At 40.2% G+C, this 22,121-nt stretch overlaps 1 protein-coding gene across 9 annotated transcripts in view; it reads left to right on the forward strand.

The window, feature by feature from the left end:
* LOC126195384 (triple QxxK/R motif-containing protein-like) overlaps positions 1-22,121 on the forward strand; it is a 52,232-nt gene that overhangs the window by 150 nt on the left and 29,961 nt on the right. Inside the window, exons 1-3 of one of the 9 annotated variants that reach the window (XM_049933973.1) lie at positions 5-231; positions 339-417; positions 9,697-9,779. In XM_049933973.1, coding sequence (XP_049789930.1) covers positions 9,716-9,779 — 64 coding nt within the window. In that variant the 5' untranslated portion in view covers positions 5-231; positions 339-417; positions 9,697-9,715. Of the gene's footprint in view, positions 1-4; positions 418-537; positions 629-657; positions 1,116-9,695; positions 9,780-22,121 lie in introns of those variants that run through there. The other 8 variants (XM_049933968.1, XM_049933969.1, XM_049933970.1 and 5 more) reach the window with 8 other exon arrangements.

The following is a 22,121-nucleotide window of genomic DNA, read 5'->3' on the forward strand; positions in this document are numbered from 1 at the left end:
CAGTACACAATTTATTACATCACATCTTCAGAAGATAACAGCCTGTTGTTTTTGCAAGCTTTCACAGCATGGCTGTTTTGTAAACAGTGCTATGACAGCAAATGATAGTTTGATACCAGAAAGTGCAAAAAGCGGAATGTGACGTCTACAGCGGGAGAAATGTGTAGTGCCGTATATTAATACGGTTTGCCGTTTATTGTCGGTCACTGAATTTGGTGTTTGTAACATAAAGTAATTATTTTTTCGTGAAACATACATCGTGTTTGATTATACATTGTTAGTATCGGGTCGCAGTCCTGAATGAAAGTTGAATAAAAAAAAGTTATTCCTATCTTCAGGCATTAACCACTATTTTCAAAGGAGCGCTGGAATAACAAACTGTTTTGAATTCAAGGTATACTCGAGGACGAAGTTACGGTAACCGTGTATTAAACACATTTTTACTTATTTGGTTGTGTGTTTGAGCCTTTGGTTATTTGTGTATGTTGTTATGTGGTCAAGTTGCTAAAAAGTACCACGTAGTTCTTTATTGTATGTAATTCGTATAACATTTATTTGGCGATTACGAACTTTTAGGACAGTAAAATGTGTCATAACAACGCTCAGGAACTGAACAGCACAGTTCGAGGTTTTGTCTTGTCTTTTTTTCCCCACTCCCCTATTAACAAGAAACGACGTGTAGCGCTGTTTAAACTGCTTTTTGGGAAGACACTGTCCCGTACAACCACTTGATTATTTTTGTCGGTTGTAACTCTATGTATCATTATGCTGTACTCATAAATTCGGCTATTTACCAGATCATAATATGTGCTCATTATTAAATCATGTCCAATTCATATTGCAAATTAACATGCTAATCATAAGATGACATATGCAGTATAACAGGCGATAAGAAAGATCAATAAACTGGGAAACAGCACAACTTTGGAGGAAAAATGTTCAGAAAAAAGTGTAGCTTTCTTAGAATCAAAAAAATTTAGAACAGATAGCCTAGAACAATAGCTCAGATAGAAATCTGAGCACCATTGTTGCTGAAGATTTTGAGAAAATCACTGTTAAAATAGTTTCATGAACCCAGTGCATCTGAAAGTGTTTTTCATCGCTTTGTTACATTGGTAAGATAATCCAGTCAGAGGTTGGTGTGGATATTATTTTCGATTGACAACAAAGCCTGTCAGTGGAATTTAAAGTGGCCTCTTTATGGATTTGTTACAGGATTTGCACGCTAAAGACATATTTCTGTGTAATTTCTGTTATTCTCAATACTACATTGTGCATAATTTGAAAAATCATGTGATGCCAATGTTGTGTGTGATGTTGTCTCTTCATTTGGTTTTATATTCTGCCCACACATTCACTTCTTCTGTAACTCCCTGTTTTCTTTCTCTTTTCTTCTCATCTGTTTCATCCTTCCTCTCATCTGCACATTAATTCTTCTTTCCCTTTTATTTGTTCTCTCCTGTTCCTTTATTCATTTCCCTTGTTTCTTTATTCATTTCCTATGTATTTCTGCAGGTAGATTGGGATAAGGGATTGTGTCTGGTGAAGTTGGTGAGGGAAGAAAGGAGAGGGTTGGTGGAGGGTGCCTAATAGCTCAGAGGGAGACAGCAAGTTCATAGAATAAGAATACTGAAGGGAGAGGCAGAATCTGCATGGGATAGGAATGCAAAAGACAGGTGCCGGTGAATTCATGCAGAGCATGATAACAGTTACAAGAAAGGACTGGGAGAGACTGACACAACAGAAGAAGGAGAGACTGTGGCGAACAAGGTATGGATGCAGGATTAGTGAAGTTAAGGTCCTGTGGCAGTGTGGAGTTTGGTGTGGGAAGTTAGGGGAGATTTAGGCCAGGAGGATTAAGGAAATGAAGGATGTGGCCTGAACACCCATCTCTGTAGTTTAGAAAAGCTGGAGCTGGGGGAAACAACCCAGATGGCATGGATTCTGAAGCTGCCACTGAAACTGAGTACATTGTGTTCAGCAGTGTGTTCTACCACTGGGTGGTCAACTCTGCTCATTGCCACCATACACTGATGAACATTCATTTGGGTGGTCATTTGGTATGTGCTCATGTCTACATACTGGTCCAAAGAAGGCAGGTAATGGCAGGTGTGAATATTGCAGAACCACCTGTTTAATAAATTGTAGTTGTGAAATATTGGCACAATTTTTTTACAGAACAATAGAAAGACTGGTAGAAATCAACCTCAGGGAAGATTGATTTGGGCTCCAGAGGAAGTTTGGAACACGCGATACAGTACTGACCCTACATATTCTAGGAGACAGAATTCTGAAAGGCATACCTACATTTACAGCACTTGTAGATTTAGTGGAAGTTTTTGATAATGTTGACATGAATAACACTGAAATTTTTTAGATTGTATGGGTAAAATACAGTGAGCAAAAAGTTATCTGTAACTTGTAGAGAAACCAAACTGCAGTTGTAAGAGCAGAAGGATATGAAAGGAGACAGTAGCTGAGAAGGATGTGAGACACTCTTATAGGGTGCCCTTATGTTATTTAGTCTGTACATTGTGCAAGCAGTTAAGGAAACTCTGGTATCCTGGCCTGGTGACTTTGAAAGCTGGCTAGAGTGTTTGGAACTGCACCTCGGCCATTGGTGGGAGCTGTTCTACCTGTGAGCACTCACATAGCTGACACAGCATCACACATCATTCTGTCAGTCAGTCAGAGCTTGCAGCTGCTCATTAGTTCCACTGCACAGTGACACTGGACTCGCTCATATACTCGCTTCACTATAGTCTCCTTTTCATAACACACTGTTTGTTCTTGGTTTCTGTTGTTTGCTACATTTCAGGTTTTCTCCCTCCAGGTTACTTGTTGAACTTTGTTTATTTGTAGCACCATCTCTGTTTGTTCATCTTCCTCATTGTTTCCCTTTCTTCTCACACTCAGTGGTCTGCTGTTGGTTGCCACCAGCCAGTCAGCCTACAACAACAGCAACTGCTGCTATTGCAGTAGCAATTGCAACAATAGTTCCCAACAACAGTTTCAACAGCAGCAACTACAACAGCAGCAGCAAAATGTGTTGCTCCATCAAGAAATTCATCAAGAAATTCATCCTCTGAAGGATCAGCTGCTGGTACAGGGTATTCATCCACTACAGCAGCAGTCACTTCCTGAGTGGAGAGCTGCCCACCTGCATTTCTGCCATTTAATGATGCCAAAGTGGATTGGGACACACATTTATAGCATCTGAAAGAGTGCTTCACTTCCTTTCAGATCACTGAAGACAGTCACCATAGGTCACTCTTCATGTTGTGTGCTTGCCTGGGAACTTTTTTATTGTTTAAGAAAATGGCTCCTTTCTCTCAATCACCCTTGCTTTTGAGGAGATGTGCATGTTACTTTGAAATTATTATTCACAGAGATTCCACGAGTCACATCATTACTCAAATTTCATCAATACTATAAAAATTGTGGCCAGTCAGATCGCTCCTGGATGACTGATTTTCAAGGATTAAGTCAGTGATGCAGTTTCATAGATGTGCAAGTTGCCGAAGTGGCATCAAATCTAAAGACTTGCACCTCGCGAATGATCTACCTGATGGGAGGCCCTAGTCACGTGACATTTACATTTACTTGTGCGAATCCATCATGAAAAATTCATAAGCAGCCTCTTTAATGAAGGACATACTGGTCCAATTGGTTCACAATCCGGAAGTCCACATGTTGCCCTTTAAACCAGTCAGTCCACTAGTGGGAGATATTTTGACAATTGTGTGCTCTTTGGAAATTGTGCAGGCAACAAATGAGCACCTCATGACCCAGCCGCAAGTAGCAATGGTGCAATCATTAGGAAGATACCTACAAATAATGTCCAAGATAGTGGTATCATGATTCCTCTTTAGATATCTGATAGATGTGTCAATGGCCTCTGAACAGCCTGTCAAACCCTAGTGGCATGTGCTACAGGGCCTTCTGTCATGTCCGGACTGCTTCACGGCACATGTTTGTAGGGTATATCTGGATTGCTGGGCACATTGCACCCAGTGTGGTAAAGTTGGACATCTCTGAACAGTTTGCCATAAACTATCTGCACAGTCTTATCCAGTTCCCTGCGTGTATCAAAGAACAGTGCATGAAGTAATAGCTGGCCAGGGTTTTCTTTTTGCTATTAAGTTATTTATAAACCTCACAGCTCCAACCACAGACATTCGTCTCTAGGTGGACACAAAAGCAACCATCCTTTGTAAGCCTCTAAACGTAGGATCATCTAGATTCACCAGAATTGGCTCACCCACCTGTATGTTGGTAAATGGCTCCCTCCAAACATTTGGCAATTTTAAATCAATACCTAGGCAAAAGGGGAAACCTACTATATTGCATGCAGTTCGAAATCGAATATTTTTCTGAGATTGACCTTGCCGATGCATATTTGGAAATATTCTTGTATGAGGAGTCACAAAACATTGTGCTTATCAACATTGTCTTCCACTCATATAAATACAGGCACTTAGCTTTTGGGGATCTCTTCTGCTCCTATAATCTTCCAAAGATACCATGAACAGTTATTCATGTCCATACCTGCTTACATTAACCTTCTTTGATGACTTAATTGTCACAGGTGCTACACATCAAGAATCTCTGAAACTTTTGTACTCTAATTATGTCATTGTTTGATGCAGGGATAAAGTGCCAACATTAACATGCTGCCATTTATCACAGTAACTGAAATTTTTCCTAAGTCAACTTGTATCTTCCTACAGTCACTCAACTTTTACACCCCTCCTGAACACCACAGCATCATCAGCAAACATACACAGATTGATGCCCATCATATCATTTATGTATATAGAAAACAATAGCAGTTCTATCACACTTACCTGGGGAACTCCTTATGATACCCTTGTCTCTGAAGAGCACTCGCCATCGAGGAAAACATACTGGGTTCTTTTACTTAGGAAGCCCTTGAGCTATTCACATATCTAGGAACCTGTTCCATATGCTTGAACCCTCATTAACAGTCTGCATTGGAGCACCATCTCAAATGCTTTTTGGAAATCTAGAAATATGGAATCTGCCTGTTGCCTTTTATCCTAGTTTGCGGTATACCATGTGAGATAAGAGCAAACTGAGTTCCACACAAGCAGTTCTTTCCAAAACCATGCTGATTCGTGGAAATAAGCTTCTCGGTCTCAAGGAAATTTATTATATTTGAACTGAGAATATATTAAAGAATTCTGCAGCAAACCGGTGTTAAGGATATTGGTCTGTTCTTTTACCCTTCTTATGTACAGGAGATACCTGCACTTTTTTCCAGTCGCTTGAGACTATGTGCTGGGCAAGAGTTTCACGATCAATACAAGCAAAGTAAGGGCACAATGTCAGTCATGGATGACATCCTTCTCATAGACACTGAGGCAGACACATCGTTTTGTCATCCTGGCCAACCTACAGCCTCAGGTTTTACCAAGCCACTATCGTGAGTACTGGAGAATATTGTGGATGCAAGCTCTAGTGAAGTGACACACTTTCTGGTCAGGCTTACACAAATACGTGGAAGCCGTGTTGTGCAGCAATTCAGCTAATCTCCGGCACCAGGCAGCACCACCCAAATCCTTTGCCACACACACACACACACACACACACACACACACACACTGAACACAGTCTCTGCTGCCACAACCAACAAACAATGCCCACATTGCCATAACTCAGCATACTGCTGGACGTCCATAGTTCCTCACACCAACCAGTGGGCTGAAGTGCCTGCCCACCAACTGTGCCAGCTGTCCACTTTCTAAAACATTTTCCAGGTCATTTCTGGTCATCACCCATCTCAGGTGGGCGGGATCTGGTAACCTGCCCTGATGACTTTGAAAGCCTATTAGAGAGCATGAAAGTGAACCTGGGTGAATAACCAAAACATGGACAAAAGGATGAAATACTTAACAAAGTTACTTATGCTGAAGAAAGTAAAAGAAAGGAAAATCTCAAATGGAATGATGCAGCTATAAGAAAAAGAAAAAAAGAGAGTTTCAGGCAAATAATAATAGAAACATGATAGCAAAAGTTGAATTAAATACTATTTGGAAATATTTTCAAGAGAATGTGAGAAGATACAACAAAAATTTACAGGTGCATCAATTGAAAGAAGAGTACAAAGAAAACAGAACAGTAACATGCATTGGGTAATACCAAATTCTGTAAGTTAAGATGACAGATACTGCAGTAACAAACAACAGAAAGTTGTATTATGATACCAACATTTCTTTAAAGGTTTGTGTAGTTCAAGAAATGGATCGGAAACTCAAGATAGTTAACAGTCAAAACAATGAAACAATGACACATAGTAGTGGCAAATAAGTTATATGAAGCCCTTTGAGGTAGGAAGAAAGTGAAGGTGCCAGGATGTGATGATATTTCAGTAGAAATAATTTTAAATGTGTAAAATTATTCTCAGAATGCTTGTGAAAGAATGTTCCTCATAATTAAAGTAAGGCTGTAACTATTCTGCTTCACAAGAATGGTGACAGACTAGACAAACAAAACTATAGACTTCTTACCCTCCTCTTTGTGAAACATAGGATACTCACTCACCCTGTAGAAAAAACATTAGACTTTAGCAGAGCAAAAGAACAGGCTGGCTTTAGTAGTAGATGTAACATAATGAACCATTTTCAAGTCAGGAACAAAATTATGGAACAGAACAGTACGTATTGCCTGGAATTCATAGCTTTCAACATAGTTTCAACAAAATACAAAGTGCTATCTAAAATTTTCAGGACTGGTGCTGCCACCTGTTGAAAGCCTTGCCTTTGGACTAATGGTCACCATCACCCTCAAAGTAGTTCCCATCCACATGTACACACCGGTCCCAGTGCTTCTGCCACTGGTCAAACGTTTTCTGGACGTCCTGTTCTTTGAGGGTGTTTAGCACTACCAGCGATGCTTCTTGAATCCTCTCTAGAGTGTCAAACTGACAGCCTTTCAATTTGAGTTTCAGTTTTGGGAGTAGCGCGAAGTCACAAGGTGCCAAATCTGGCGAGTACAGTGGGTGGGGTACAAATGCCATGTTGTTTTTTTGCCAAAAAGATCCTGGTGAGCAAGGACGTGTGACGGGGCACGTTGTTGTGATGCAGCAGCCAGTTCCCTTGATGCGGGCCATTGTCACCGCAGGTTTTCACGGAGCTGTCGCGAAATGTCACAGTAGTACGTGGAATTCACTTGGGTGGGACAAATTCCTTGTGCACAATTCCCTTGGTATCAAAGAAAACGATGATCATGCTCGTCACTTTGCTCTTCACCTGTCTCTCTTTTTTGGGTCTTGGAGAGCCCGGGCTCTTCCACTGGGACAATTGTTGCTTTGTCTCTGGGTCATAACCATAAATCGAGCTCTCGTTGCTGGTGATAACCCCTGACGAGAAGGTTGGATCATCAGATGCGGTCTAACGAATGTCCGTGCACACTTCAACATGCTGTGCCTTCTGATCAGCAGTCAAGATCCTTGGCACAAATTTTGTGGTGACATGATGCATACCCAATTCATCAATCAACATTCGTTCGACGTCGATCCACACAAACCAGTTGTTGAACTTTGGAAACAATGTATGGCATTGTGCGGCTAATGGGTCTTCCAGTGTGAGCATCATCTTCGACGTCTGCACGGCTGGCCCTGATCCGACCATGCCACTCAAACATATGTGTGCGGCTCATGCTGTGTCCCCCAAACACTTGTTGAATCATTGCCAGGGTCTCCATTGCACTTTTCCTGAGATTTGCACAGAATTTGATACACACGCGCTGTTCTGTTCGTGGATCCATTGTAAAATCGCCACACACCAAACACAGAGTATTACAGAAATCACTGTGGACACACAACATGTCCTCCCAGCTGAATGCCACTCTGCACCTTGACTCATCAGATATGCAGCTTTCGCCGCCTATCGTTGCAAAGATCTACTACTCCTACTTTCCAGATGGCAGCACCAGTCCCTAAAATTTTGGTTTCCACCTCGTATGTCCCAACTATGTTTTAGAAATAAGTCACTTATTCAGCATATGTGCATACCTATGATGAGGTCCCATACTCTGAGGCGCGTACGGGACGATGTGGGAGAACCGCACTGCCCTACTAGGCAAGGTCCTAGCGGAGGTGGTTTGCTATTGCCTTCCTCCGACCATAATGAGGATGAATGATGATGATGAAGACGATACAACACCCAGTCATCTCGAGGCAGGGAAAATCCCTGACCCTGCCGGGAATCAAACCCGGGATCCCATATGCGGGAAGCGAGAACGCTACCACAAGACCACGAGCTGCGGACATGTGCATACCTACACTAAAGAACCTATACAACTTGTATTAGATTCCACAATGGTAGTGCAAAAGTCAAACTTGAAAGAGGAGCCAGGAAAGGAGATATATTGTCACCAAAACTGTACAGAAGAAATTTTCAGTTCCTTAAACTGGGAAAATGATGAAGTATTGTGGCAACTGAACATATCTGGCTCACCTGAATTTTAATGATATCATATGTTTGCTTTTAGTGTACATGTCCTTCAAAAATGAATTACAACTAAATGGAGAAAGGGGCCTGGAAATCAATTAATAACGCTTGACTAGTATATGACATAGAAAATAGTTCATATTTTGTTAGTTGATGTGTTTCTGCACTTAAAAAAAATTGAAAACAGTGACCTAATGGCCAGCAAAATAAATAAACAGAAGAATAAAAATGGTCTGGAATGTTTTTGGTAAACAGTGTAAGGTTTTCAAAACGAAACTTCCAATGTATCTGAAAGAGGAAGATTATTATCAGTGTGCATTGCCAATTTTAACTTATGGCAGTGAGACATAAACTTTTAATAAGAAAGCCTTTCAAACCCTCAGGGTTGCACAGTGAACCATGGACAGATGCACACTGGAAATTACTGAGAGGCTGGAAAACATACTGTTGATTTATTTGCATATTCCATGGATTATAATTGTGACCTCTCAGTATAATGTGGAGTGAATCAGTATTCATATCATTTGATGATGACTTTCTAAGATGTCAAAACTGGTCATGTTACCATTTGTGTGACTCAGTCCTGGAAAAACCATAAAAGAATTTTGTTTATGTGACAGTTACTGTGTTCTATGCATGCAGTATGTGTCATTTATATATGAATCAGTTACTTGCCAGCTATAATACAACATATCAGGAAACCAGTGGCATCATGCTGACCACGTACATGATTGTTTTCTCATTAATCTTTCTTACACGTAATGATTTATACTTAATTTAATTACATATGCTCACATGCCACCCCCCCCCCCACTCTCTCTCTCTCTCTCTCTCTCTCTCTATCAAACACACACACACACATTCATGTACATACATATATAATGTTAGGAGTAGGAGGAGTTGTCAAAGTTTATGTTATAATAATTTTTGGAACTACTGGTTAGTAGTGTACCTTCCAATTTAATTGTATTAAATTTTGCCTGAGTAAATGCGTGTGGGTAGTTAACTAAGTACTTTCCAATTGCTAATATCTAAATCTGATTGTTTTTTCCACATCCTTGAAGGTTTTTTTCCTGATAAGGTCTATGCAAAGTGATTAATAAGTGAAAGGATGAATGAAAGAGAGAGGGAGAGGTTGGGAGAAGGAAGGCTTGTTCTTGTTAAATTTCACTGCATAACATCTACTCTCATATTCTACACTATACAATAATATTTTTTGTAGTGTTGCAGGTACCATATCCATGGCACGCTCGAGACATGATAGTACTGGGTCCACGCCTGTGGAACAGTACCGTAAGCAGATAGGTAAGTCATATAGTGGTCAAGGACATGCACAATATATTCAGAATTCATGCTGAATAACTGACCAATTTGAAGACTACAGGTCATCAATAGTACACACCAGTTTTCAAGCAATGGAATCTCCAGGTCTGAATATCAACAAATAATATAAGGAAAAGATAGATTGCTATTTTCTGTAAAGATGACATCTTAACTTGCAGACAGGCACAACAAAAAGACATGTGTGCATTAGCTTTCGGCCGAATGCATTCATCATAAATGAAAACAAACACACACACACACACACACACACACACACACAGATGACAGCCATCTCTGGCAGCTCGGACCTTCCCCTTCTCTGCCCCCTCCAGACTGCTGCTGCCATTCAGTGTGACTGCAGATAGCAGTCGTGTATGTGAGATGTGCTCGCTTGTGTGAATGAATGTGTGTGTGTGTGTGTTTTTTTTCCTGATGAGCACTTTGGCCAAAAGCTAATGTGTAAGAGTCTTCTCATTATGCCTGTCTGCAACTTATTATGTTATCTTTATGGTAAGTATCAATCTATCTGTTCCTTATATTGTTGCACACATCAGTTTTGTTGTTGAATACTTGTCTATCACTTATAAATTACTGAACACCTGTGAAATTCTCACTGCCATATTCATCCTATCTTCAGTCAGAGTATTAGTTTAGTCTTAAATTTTATAAGTGGTATTGTACATTTTCTAAAACCATAGTTTTTTATGCATACAGAAGCTGTACCCAGCCATGCATTGCTGTGGCTTAGTGTGGTTAAATGGAAAAGGAAGAAAAGAGAAAGCAAACATTTCTAAAATGTGTGTGACTTGAATATACACTCCTGGAAATGGAAAAAAGAACACATTGACACCGGTGTGTCAGACCCACCATACTTGCTCCGGACACTGCGAGAGGGCTGTACAAGCAATGATCACACGCACGGCACAGCGGACACACCAGGAACCGCGGTGGCCGTCGAATGGCGCTAGCTGCGCAGCATTTGTGCACCGCCGCCGTCAGTGTCAGTGTCAGCCAGTTTGCCGTGGCATACGGAGCTCCATCGCAGTCTTTAACACTGGTAGCATGCCGCGACAGCGTGGACGTGAACCGTATGTGCAGTTGACGGACTTTGAGCGAGGGCGTATAGTGGGCATGCGGGAGGCCGGGTGGACGTACCGCCGAATTGCTCAACACGTGGGGCGTGAGGTCTCCACAGTACATCGATGTTGTCGCCAGTGGTCGGCAGAAGGTGCATGTGCCCGTCGACCTGGGACCAGACCGCAGCGACGCACGGATGCACGCCAAGACCGTAGGATCCTAAGCAGTGCCGTAGGGGACCGCACCGCCACTTCCCAGCAAATTAGGGACACTGTTGCTCCTGGGGTATCGGCGAGGACCATTCGCAACCGTCTCCATGAAGCTGGGCTACGGTCCCGCACACCGTTAGGCCGTCTTCCGCTCACGCCCCAACATCGTGCAGCCCGCCTCCAGTGGTGTCGCGACAGGCGTGAATGGAGGGACGAATGGAGATGTGTCGTCTTCAGCGATGAGAGGCGCTTCTGCCTTGGTGCCAATGATGGTCGTATGCGTGTTTGGCGTCGTGCAGGTGAGCGCCACAATCAGGACTGCATACGACCGAGGCACACAGGGCCAACACCCGGCATCATGGTGTGGGGAGCGATCTCCTACACTGGCCGTACACCACTGGTGATCGTCGAGGGGACACTGAATAGTGCACGGTACATCCAAACCGTCATCGAACCCATCGTTCTACCATTCCTAGACCGGCAAGGGAACTTGCTGTTCCAACAGGACAATGCACGTCCGCATGTATCCCGTGCCACCCAACGTGCTCTAGAAGGTGTAAGTCAACTACCCTGGCCAGCAAGATCTCCGGATCTGTCCCCCATTGAGCATGTTTGGGACTGGATGAAGCGTCGTCTCACGCGGTCTGCATGTCCAGCACGAACGCTGGTCCAACTGAGGCGCCAGGTGGAAATGGCATGGCAAGCCGTTCCACAGGACTACATCCAGCATCTCTACGACCGTCTCCATGGGAGAATAGCAGCCTGCATTGCTGCGAAAGGTGGATATACACTGTACTAGTGCCGACATTGTGCATGCTCTGTTGCCTGTGTCTATGTGCCTGTGGTTCTGTCAGTGTGATCATGTGATGTATCTGACCCCAGGAATGTGTCAATAAAGTTTCCCCTTCCTGGGACAATGAATTCACGGTGTTCTTATTTCAATTTCCAGGAGTGTACATCATAATCTCCTTCTGCCCCCTTAAGCCATATCCATCTCTATCACCTTGTCGCCTCTCTCCATCCATCTGCATTTCCACTCGACATTTTCTCTTGCCCCTCCCCTCTCTCTGTCTGTCTCCACCTTTCCACTCTCTCCCCCCTATCCCCATCACACCTTATTTATTGTTATTGTAGAATCACGTTATGTAGTAGTATTTTAATCACGAGCCGATAAGCCAGAATACAACTTTCCTGTTTTCTGTCTCATGTAAATATTTTAATTTAATCAGTGAAGAACTTTTCGAAATTTTTTGTAACAATGTTTCCCCTTTGTATATTACATATCTATTTATATATCGCATATATTTCCAAAATAAGCACATAAAATATGTGCTTATTCACATGCAATGTTGTGCCAAAATTTCAAAGCCATCAACAAACTATTCTTTGAGTTCTGTGAGCACAAACATACACAGGCTGAATTTTTATGTGTAAAGATGAAATCAAAGCTGATTACTTGAAACATTTCAATGTACTTTGCATGTGAGCCAAGGGTGTGATACATTTTTTTTCTGAATAGTTTGTTGGAGCCTACTATGACTTCCTCTCCTGTACCAACCTCTTCAACACAGATGACTAGTGTCACATGACATCCCCAGTTAATCTATACCCACATGACTGGCATGCAATTCACACTTAAGAGCCTGGCAGAGGGTCCATCAAACCACTTTCTCACTATTTCTCTGCTATCCACTCTCAAACAGCATGCTGGAGAAACAAATACTTAAATCTCTCCTGAGAGCTCTGATTGCTCCTATTTTATTACAATGATTATTTCTCGTATGTAGGTTGGCATCAACAAAATATTTTCACATTTGTAAGTTGGTGATCTAAATTTTGTGGAAAGATCTTGCCACATTGAAAAATACCTTTGTTTTAATGATTTGCCACCCCAACTCGTGTATCATTCTCATAACACTCTCTCCCCTATTTCACAATAGGACAAAACAAGCTGCCTTTCTTTTTATTTTTTTGATGTCCTCTATCAATCTTATATTGTAAGAATCCCATGCTGCACAGCAATACTCTAGCAGAGGACGGACTGTTTCTCTACCACAGCATGCAGGAGAAATAAAAACACTTAAATCTCTTTGTGTGAGCTCTGTTTTCTGCTATTTTGTATTGTAGGCAGTCTCTTCAGTTGATTTATTGCATTTTCTAAGTGTTCTGCCAATAAAATGCAGTCTTTGGTTGCCTTGCCCACAACAATATCTGTGTGACTGTTACAATTTAAGTAATTTGTAATTGTCATTCCTAGATATTTAGTTGAATTGACATACTTTAGATTTGTGTGATTTATCTTGTGACTGAAATTTAATGAATTCATTTTAGAACTCATGTGGATGACATCACACTTTTCATAATTTAGAGTCAGTTTCATATTTATTGAATATATTCCAATCTCAGCCTTCCCCCACAGCTTTTTCCTCCTCTGTAGTTTTATTCTGTCCCTTCTACAAGTCAGGTCTTTTCCACATATTCCATTCTTCATTAATTCTGTGGAGAAACTCCCAATTTTTTGTCTTATCAGACCACTTACTTTTCAGCATCTTTCTACTCCACCACATATCATTGCTTGAGCTTGCATCCTTGCCATTAATCCCAAAGCCCATGTTCCACTCCCATATGCTGCTGTGCCCCAAACATACACTGGTGCCCAAAATTAAAGCAACAAGCAGAAATTGTGTGAGGTTGCCACGAAACAGCATAAAAAGGTGATAGTAAAGTAGAATAATGTAAACAACACAGAACTTAAACAACTGCAACTTGCATAATGTTAGACAAAAATGTTCTTCATTTTTTCCAATTTAACAGATTTATACACACACATTCCAGCAACTGGTTAATGTGATCAAGCATGAGGCGTGATCACCTTTGGCAGCAATACAGGCCTGACAATGACTGGGCATGCTGTGAGTGATGTCATCAGTCTCATGTTGAGGCAATAATGCCCATTCTTCCTGCAGAGCTGCTCGCAAATCTTGGAGAATGGTTGGTGGATGCAGAAGTGATGCAAACTGTATCCCTAGTGTATTTCAGACATGCTCTATGGGATTAAAATTGGGAGAGCTAGCAGGTCATGCCATGCATGCAGTATCTTCCGTTCCAAGAAAATATCAACCAAATTGTACTCTATGAGGTCGAGTGTTATCGTCCATCGCTACAAATTCTGGGCTCACACCACCTCATGACAACTGCTCATGAGGTCCCAAGATCTCGTTGTGATACATGACAATAGTTAAACCTTTTCCATTCATGTGTACAATTGCATGGAGAGATGTTCGAGTAGTCAACATAACCCCTGACCATGCTATTTAGGATCTTACTCGATATTGGTCTCTTTCCACAAAGTCTGGATTCTTAAATCGTGTTCCACATTTGCTCCAGATGTGAATGTGTTGAGAATTACTCCCCAGACCAAATTGGGACTCATCTGCGAGTAGAACATTGGCCCACTGTTTGACTATCCAGGTGGCATTTTGATGACTCCAATCTAGATGTTTCATCCTGTGAAGATGCATTAAGTGGAATGCCATCTTCTGTGATGAACATGATTGTACAGTCATCTATTGACATTTTGTATGATTATACTGTGAATTAGGTCTCTTACAATACAGGCTACTCTGCTGAAGCTTCTGTACACCTTTTGTCTCGATACAACATGTCCAGTGAAGTCTGTGAGGGCAGATGCCAGTTGCCGTGCAGTACTAAGGTGGTACTATTGTGCCCTTAGAACCAAGTAACGGTCCTCTCTTTTTGATATCACATGCAGTTGGCCCTATTCTGGTCTTCGAGATACTGTTTTGGTCTCCATAAATTCTTGCCAAGCCCGAGAAACAACAGAACGATTCACATTAAGTCTTTGGACCACATCAGTTAGTGATTCTTCTAGATAAGCTCAAGTACTGTGGTATGAATGGGACAGCGCTCAAATGGTTTAAATCATACCTAACTGGAAGAGTGCAGGAAGTTGAAATAATGGTGATTTGTCAAACTGGGGAACAATCAAGAATGGAGTGCCGCAAGGTTCAGTCTTGGGTCCTCTGCTGCTCTTAATATATATTAATGACTTGCCATTCTATATTCACGAAGATGCAAAGCTGGTACTTTTTGCCGATGATACAAGTATAGCTATCACACCCAACAGACAAGAATTAACTGGTGAAATTGTAAACGATGTTTTTCAGAAAATCATTAAGTGGTTCTCTGCAAATGGGCTCTCATTAAACTTTAACAAAACACAGTACATACAGTTCCACACAGTGAATGGAATGACACCATTAATGAATGTAGACTTCGATCAGAAATCGGTAGCTAAGGTAGAATATTCAAAATTTCTAGGTGTATGCATTTATGAGGGGTTGAACTGGAAAAAACACACTGAAGATCTGCTGAAACGTTTGAGTTCAGCTACTTATGCTATTAGGGTCATAGCAAATTTTGGTGATATACATCTCAGTAAATTAGCTTACCATGCCTATTTTCATTTTCTGCTTTCATATGGCATCATATTCTGGGGTAACTCATCATTGAGTAAAAGAGTGTTGATTGCACAAAAGTGTGTAATCAGAATAATTACTGGAGCTCATCCAAGATCATCCTGCAGACACTTATTTAAAGGGCTAGAGATCTTCACTGTAGCCTCACAATATATATATTCACTTATGAAATTTGTTATTAACAATCCGAACGAATTCAAAAGTAATAGCAGTGTACATGGCTACAACACTAGGAGAAAGGATGATCTTCATTACTCAAGGTTAAATCTAACATTGGCTCAGAAGGGGGTAAATTATGCTTCCACAAAAGTCTTTTGCCACTTACCCAATAACATCAAAAGTCTGACAGATAGCCATTTAGCATTTAAAAGGAAATTAAAAGCATTTATTAATGGTGACTCCTACAAATTAGATGAATTTTTGGATATAGTAGCGGGTAATTTCCCCAACCCCCACAAAAAAAAATATAAATAAATAAATAAAAATAAAGGTATTAAGTGTCATGTAATATTTTGTGTAATGTAAAATCTTGTATAGACACCTTTTATTAACCTGACACATTCCACATAATTACGAAGTGTCGTATTCATGATCTATGGAACAAGTACTAGTCTAATCTTAAATCTAATCTAACTGCCCTGCTTACACTCTTCTTATGTCCCTATAGAGGCAGAGAGTCTGGTAGGCATCTTCTTTGTGCCATACTGCACCGTCTGTGATTGTATACACAGCGATTGTGGATGTGGACTACCCGACAAACCCTACCCCGTTTGATAGGTGCTCTGACGTCATCGTTGACATTGTTGTCCATTAACTGGAATGCCATCTTCTGTGCAGAACACGATGGCACAGCCGTCTGTTGATATTTTTTTATGATTATATCATGAATTAGACACAAGACAGGGAAATAGCGGTTTGTTGCTTTAATTTTGGACACAAGTGTACAAAAAGTCTTCCTCCAGGTAAGTCCTATATTTGATGTTAGTAAACATCTCATAGCGATAAATTCCTTATATCCATGTTCTAGACTGATTGTTATGTCCTCCTTGCTTTCTCCAATGTACATTATTTTGCTTCCAAGGCAGCAGAATTCCTTTGCTTTGTCTACTGTTTAGTCTCAATTTTCAAGGTAAGTTTATTGTAATCTCATATTTGCTACTTACTGCTTTTGTGTTTCTTTGGTTCACTCTCAATCCATATTCTTTCCTGGTCATTGTCTGCCCCCCTCCCTGATAGCTGAGTGGTCAGCGTGACAGATTGCCGTCCTCCAGGCCAGGGTTCGATTCCCGGCTGAGTCGGAGATTTTCTCCGCTCAGGGACTGGGTATTGTATTGTCTTCATCATCATTTCATCCCCATCTGGCACGCAGGTCACCCAATGTGGCGTCAAATGTAACAAGACGTGCACCAAGACAGCTGGACCTGCCCCGCAAGGGGCCTCCCGGCCAATGATGCCAAATGCTCATTTCCATTTCTCCTGGTCATTCATCCTTATTGTCCTCTCTTGTACATATTGTGTATTATCCATCTTTCCCTATAGCTTATAACTAATTTTCTGCGAATTTAAAACATATGGCATTTTACATAACTGAGTGCCTTTTTTTAGGCTGATAAATGGTATGAAGTGTCTTGTTTTTTTCTTAAATTTTGCTTACATTGTCAAGCACAATGTCGTAAATGCCTCTCTGGTACCTTTACTCTTCCCAAAGACAAATTAATTCTCTATTTTCTTATTACTCCTCTACATATTCTTTTTGTCAATGACTTGTTGCATGAGTTGTTAAAAACTTATAGTGTGATAGTTCTCACATTAATTTGCCTTGGCTATCTACAGGTTTGCATAGATGATTATTTCCAAAAGTTCAGTGGTATGTCTCCAAACACATAGATTCTACACATTAACATAAAGAATTGAATGGCTGCCACTTTCCTACGTGATTGTGTAATTTCTAAATGAATGTTTCCTGTTCCTTCTGCCTTGTTTCATCATAAGCCCTCCAAAGCTTTGTCAAAATCAGAGGATGTGAGAGATCATATTTGGATCATTCCAGTGACTGGCAGAGAAAAGTAGAGTAGACCACCTTTGCTTATGGTGTATCAAAAAAGCTCACTTTCTGCAGCATAGTCCGCAGGCTACCTAGTTCTGAGCTGAGAAGAAGTCCTGAACCAGTGACTTCAAAGGTTCTGTGACAAACAAGGTTGTGACTTCCTAGTAGGGTTGAGAACTGGACGGTCCTCCTAAATGAGTCAGAGGTGTACTACGTATCAAAGTCTGCTACCCAGGTAGCTTACTCTGTGTGAGCTACCCAGGTAGCTTACTCTGTGTGAGATGCACGTAAGATTCTTTTTTTAACTTGCCTCTCCATCCAGTCCAGATAATGATAGCTGTAGGGGACCTGGAAGTGTTAGTGTAAGACCCAAATAACATGAATGTTTGGCTCTATTCAACAACCATACCTGTCTCAGCTTTCCATTTTCAATGGACATTGTAATTCTAGTTACTGCATGCTTAGCTCATGATTATGTAATGTGTTTTAAAGTAAACAATATAACAGCATATACCTATGAAGAAGATACTCTTAATAGTATCAAAATCTAGGTCAAGTTTAAATATACAAACTTCTGGCAGCCGGTTGGCTATTTATTTTATCAACTGAAGGTATTCAAAGTTGCTATTGACAGCCATATTCAAGATTGTGTATCTCATCACATATTGTTTTGATCTCTTCATCGTGTATGGAGCTAGTAAGCATATAAACCTTTACTATTGTTGTGGGTGTTGGCTTCGTGTCCGTCTTGGCAATGAGTTCATGGTAGCTTGCTTACTCGCACTCATTTTGTTATTCATTGTTAGACTTACATCTGCACCCATATTAGATTGTGTATTTAAGTGCTGCTCTCACCTGACCTGAAGACCTGTTCTTCCTATCACCACACTTAAGTAATTGCTACTGTATCAAATTTCGACCTCACACTTTCTGTATTTTAATTATCTAGCCTACCCACCTAATTAAGGGCTGTAGCATTCCATGCTCTGACCTCCAGGAAGTCTGAGTTTTTCCTGGCCACAACATCTTTGTGCAGTGTTTCATCCTGGAGATCCAAATGAGAACTATTTTATCTCCGGAATATTTTATCCAAGATGATATCATCATTGTTTAGTATTTGGGAAATATAACAGCTTGAGTTTCATCTTGCTTTGAGACTTTTCCTGTACCAACATAGTAATGCTGGATTGGCTACAAGGCCACATCAGTCAGTCATACAGACTGTAGCCCTTGCAACGACTGAAAAAGATGCTGCCCCTTTTCAGAAACCATGCGTTAGTTTGCCTCTCCACAGTATCCCACTGATTGAGTTGCAGCTACAGTATGGCTGTCTGTATCTATGAGGCACACAAGACACCTCACCACAGTTATGTCTGTGGTTCATAGATGGGTAACATTCATTTTGAAAATTTATACATTTTTGCATGCATTCAAACCAGTTCTGGAATCACTGTCTTCAGTGTTATGTTGGTACCTCAAAAACATGGTTTTACAAGGAGTCTAAATCTTCCCAAGATGATGAAAATCACCATCCACACATTTTCTGATTGACATAATATGAAGTTATTAGGTAATAAATCAAGTAAATACAGCAATGCTCATTTGATGTTTTCTCCATCAAATAATCAAGTCTCTGGCATGCTGTGTCACAGCTGGCATTGTTGTTTTCGGTTATGTTTTCTTGTGTTGTTGATAACTTGTGGCAAAAAGTATGATACAACACAATCAGCATTAACTGTTATTTGATCCTCTTAAACAACTGTATGACATGTCCAGGGTAACCAAAGAAATAGGCGATTGTTTTCTTGGAACTGCTTCTTGAACAAACACAGTGTTGTTGGCTTTAGTTCATCTTGCTCCTCATCCTTTTAGAATATTCTACACAGATATAACATATATTTTTAGATTCAGCATTTCCTAACACTATAGATCATGCTTTTTTATCTGCACAATTAATGTTGGTAGCAGTGCCTCTATTGAAACTGGCTGAAATATTGATGATGAGAACAGTTTTCTACCAATAATGTAGTCCACATCAAAAATCGCAGTTCATATACCTTAATTGCAATTCGATGATGAATTAACTACTGTTTATCACCAGTTCAAAGCTTGTCACATGTAACTATATACTACAGGCAGTTGATGTTCTGCAGTATTGTTCAAGTACAGTAACCTAATAATGTTGTAATTAAGCACAATTATTCACATATGTGCGTAAATAATTAACACAGTCAGTGCACGAGTCACTCATTACAATCCTTTCAAACAGATAATCATTTCAGAATGAATAAAATGCACACAGTAGGTATAAAGTTTGAAAATAACACTGTTCCTGGCCTGTCACAGTTGGTTATAACCGTTATTAAAGTTTAATGCAGCCCATTAGAATAATTACACATTCATTGTCCAATTAATCTCTTAAAACAGTCGCTAAATCATTGAACCAACTCCAGAATGCAAAATGTAGATAAAACATGGTAATTTTCCCACTTGTAATCTGTACTACAATCAACCGTAGTACATTTCCTCATACTGGCAGACAGAGATGTTGCTCTATTCAAAATCACTGGAGCATGACTTTCAGCTGAACTAATAAGGCTTCCATCCAGCTCCTTATATACGTTTATAATATTTAACACTGAATTTATCTATTATTGTTTACCAGATGTTCACTACTTACAATTAAAGATTAACATTTCTGAATAACTGAATAGCAGATGGAGTTTTGTTGGAACATGAATTTTCAGATACAGTAATAATTTGTATTGAATTATGCTAGTTAGTTTGCCTAAATATGTGATTCTATTTCAGTAGCAGTGTTTTAACTCAATATCTTAATTACTTCAAAATTAAATGAGGGTACGTGTTGCTAACATATTTTGATATGTACAGTCTTTTCATCTATTTTATCAGGAAGTCATTAATCTTGTCCATGTTTACATATAAACAATGACAACAAAACTTTAAATTACTGATATTTCATAATTGGTATGGTTATTAGTTAAACTAATTATACCAATCAATTCAGAATAACCAAAAGGAGCCCTAGGTTTATATTTGAGAGCTTTAGGTACTGTCGACAAGCTATATAAAGGGCAATATGGAAGACAATGACAATAAGGGGAGGGCAGGGGGAGAAAAGAATAACAGATGAAAAATAATCCATCTGCTTTGTCACAATACCAGTTAATGCAAATCTGTTTTTGAGCTTAAGTAAAGTCATGCAGAATCCATAGGGAACTCATTATTTCACAGCTTAGTATTCATGCAAAATCAAATGCACTGCAGTCTTCCCTATGTCAAGAGCAGTTCTGTCTCACATTGTCACTTGTCACTTACCAGTTCTCTTCAGTTGTCTTGTGCATGTCATCAATCTCTCTCTCTCTCTCTCTCTCTCTCTCTCTCTCTCTCTCTCTCCCCCTCCCCTCCCCACCCCTCCCCCACCCACCCCCTCTTTTTTTTACTAACAACTGATTTTGGTAGACATTCACGAAATTCATCGCTAAGGGGAGCCTGACCATGGTGTAATTCTGGAACCAAATTGCAAATAGTCTTTTTTCTGAAGGCAATAGATACTGAAATTGAAAAAGCAGTTTGAGACTTGGGAGTTGTGTTAGGCTATCACAAGAACTATAAAAAGTCATGCAACAAAAGCGTTTCATTTTTTGTGACTCTGTTTCTGTGAATGCTTATTGTATGCAAACTAAACAGCCAATTTTTGACCTTGTATTATTTTAACAATCACAGATGATAACTTTTAAAACAATAGTAATGTCACATCGCACCATAGCACCAGCTAGAGGTCATTTGTAAAAACTGAAAAGGCGACTTTTACATTTTCTCTCTTTCTCTTGATCTTCTGTGTCTAAAATAGGCATGTATGTGTGAACAATTGTTGTTGGGCATGATGTACTGTTGATTCTAATGTGACTAATTGTATCTTGGAACTGTTAGCAGTTTTTATTTTATTTATTTATGCACATACTTCACTGATCCTTTAATGCGTGTGAGACATCAGGATGTGTAACAAGACACAGAATATGTAAATGTAAAGCACAAGAACATTTGGCAATGGAAAGTGCAGTTAATTTACAAAAAGAGTTGCAGGGAAAGTAAAAACATGAAACTAAAAAAAAAGCTGTATCAGATTTGAAAAGACAAAATAAAACTAGCCCAGAAAATATTTACAATATGACTGCTGCAGGATTGACCTTTGTTAAGGCACGTCACAGAAGTGCTGGAAATTTCCACCATTGACACTGATGCTAGTGCTGAGGCCAATTTATCAAACTGTGAGACATGCACAGCAGCTCTGCATGCGGGATAGCAGCAATATCTTTTTCGATGTTCTCTTGTAGCTGTTCCATTGTGAAAAGATTATTTGAGTACATCTGATTCTTCAGTTTGTCAGACAGGTAAAAATCAGAGGGAGAGAGATCAAATGATTGAGATGGCCAGGAGTTTGCACTGCCTCTGGTGGCAGTGATCTGAT

This window comes from Schistocerca nitens, chromosome 7 (assembly GCF_023898315.1).
Source record: "Schistocerca nitens isolate TAMUIC-IGC-003100 chromosome 7, iqSchNite1.1, whole genome shotgun sequence".
Lineage (NCBI taxonomy): Eukaryota > Metazoa > Arthropoda > Insecta > Orthoptera > Acrididae > Schistocerca > Schistocerca nitens.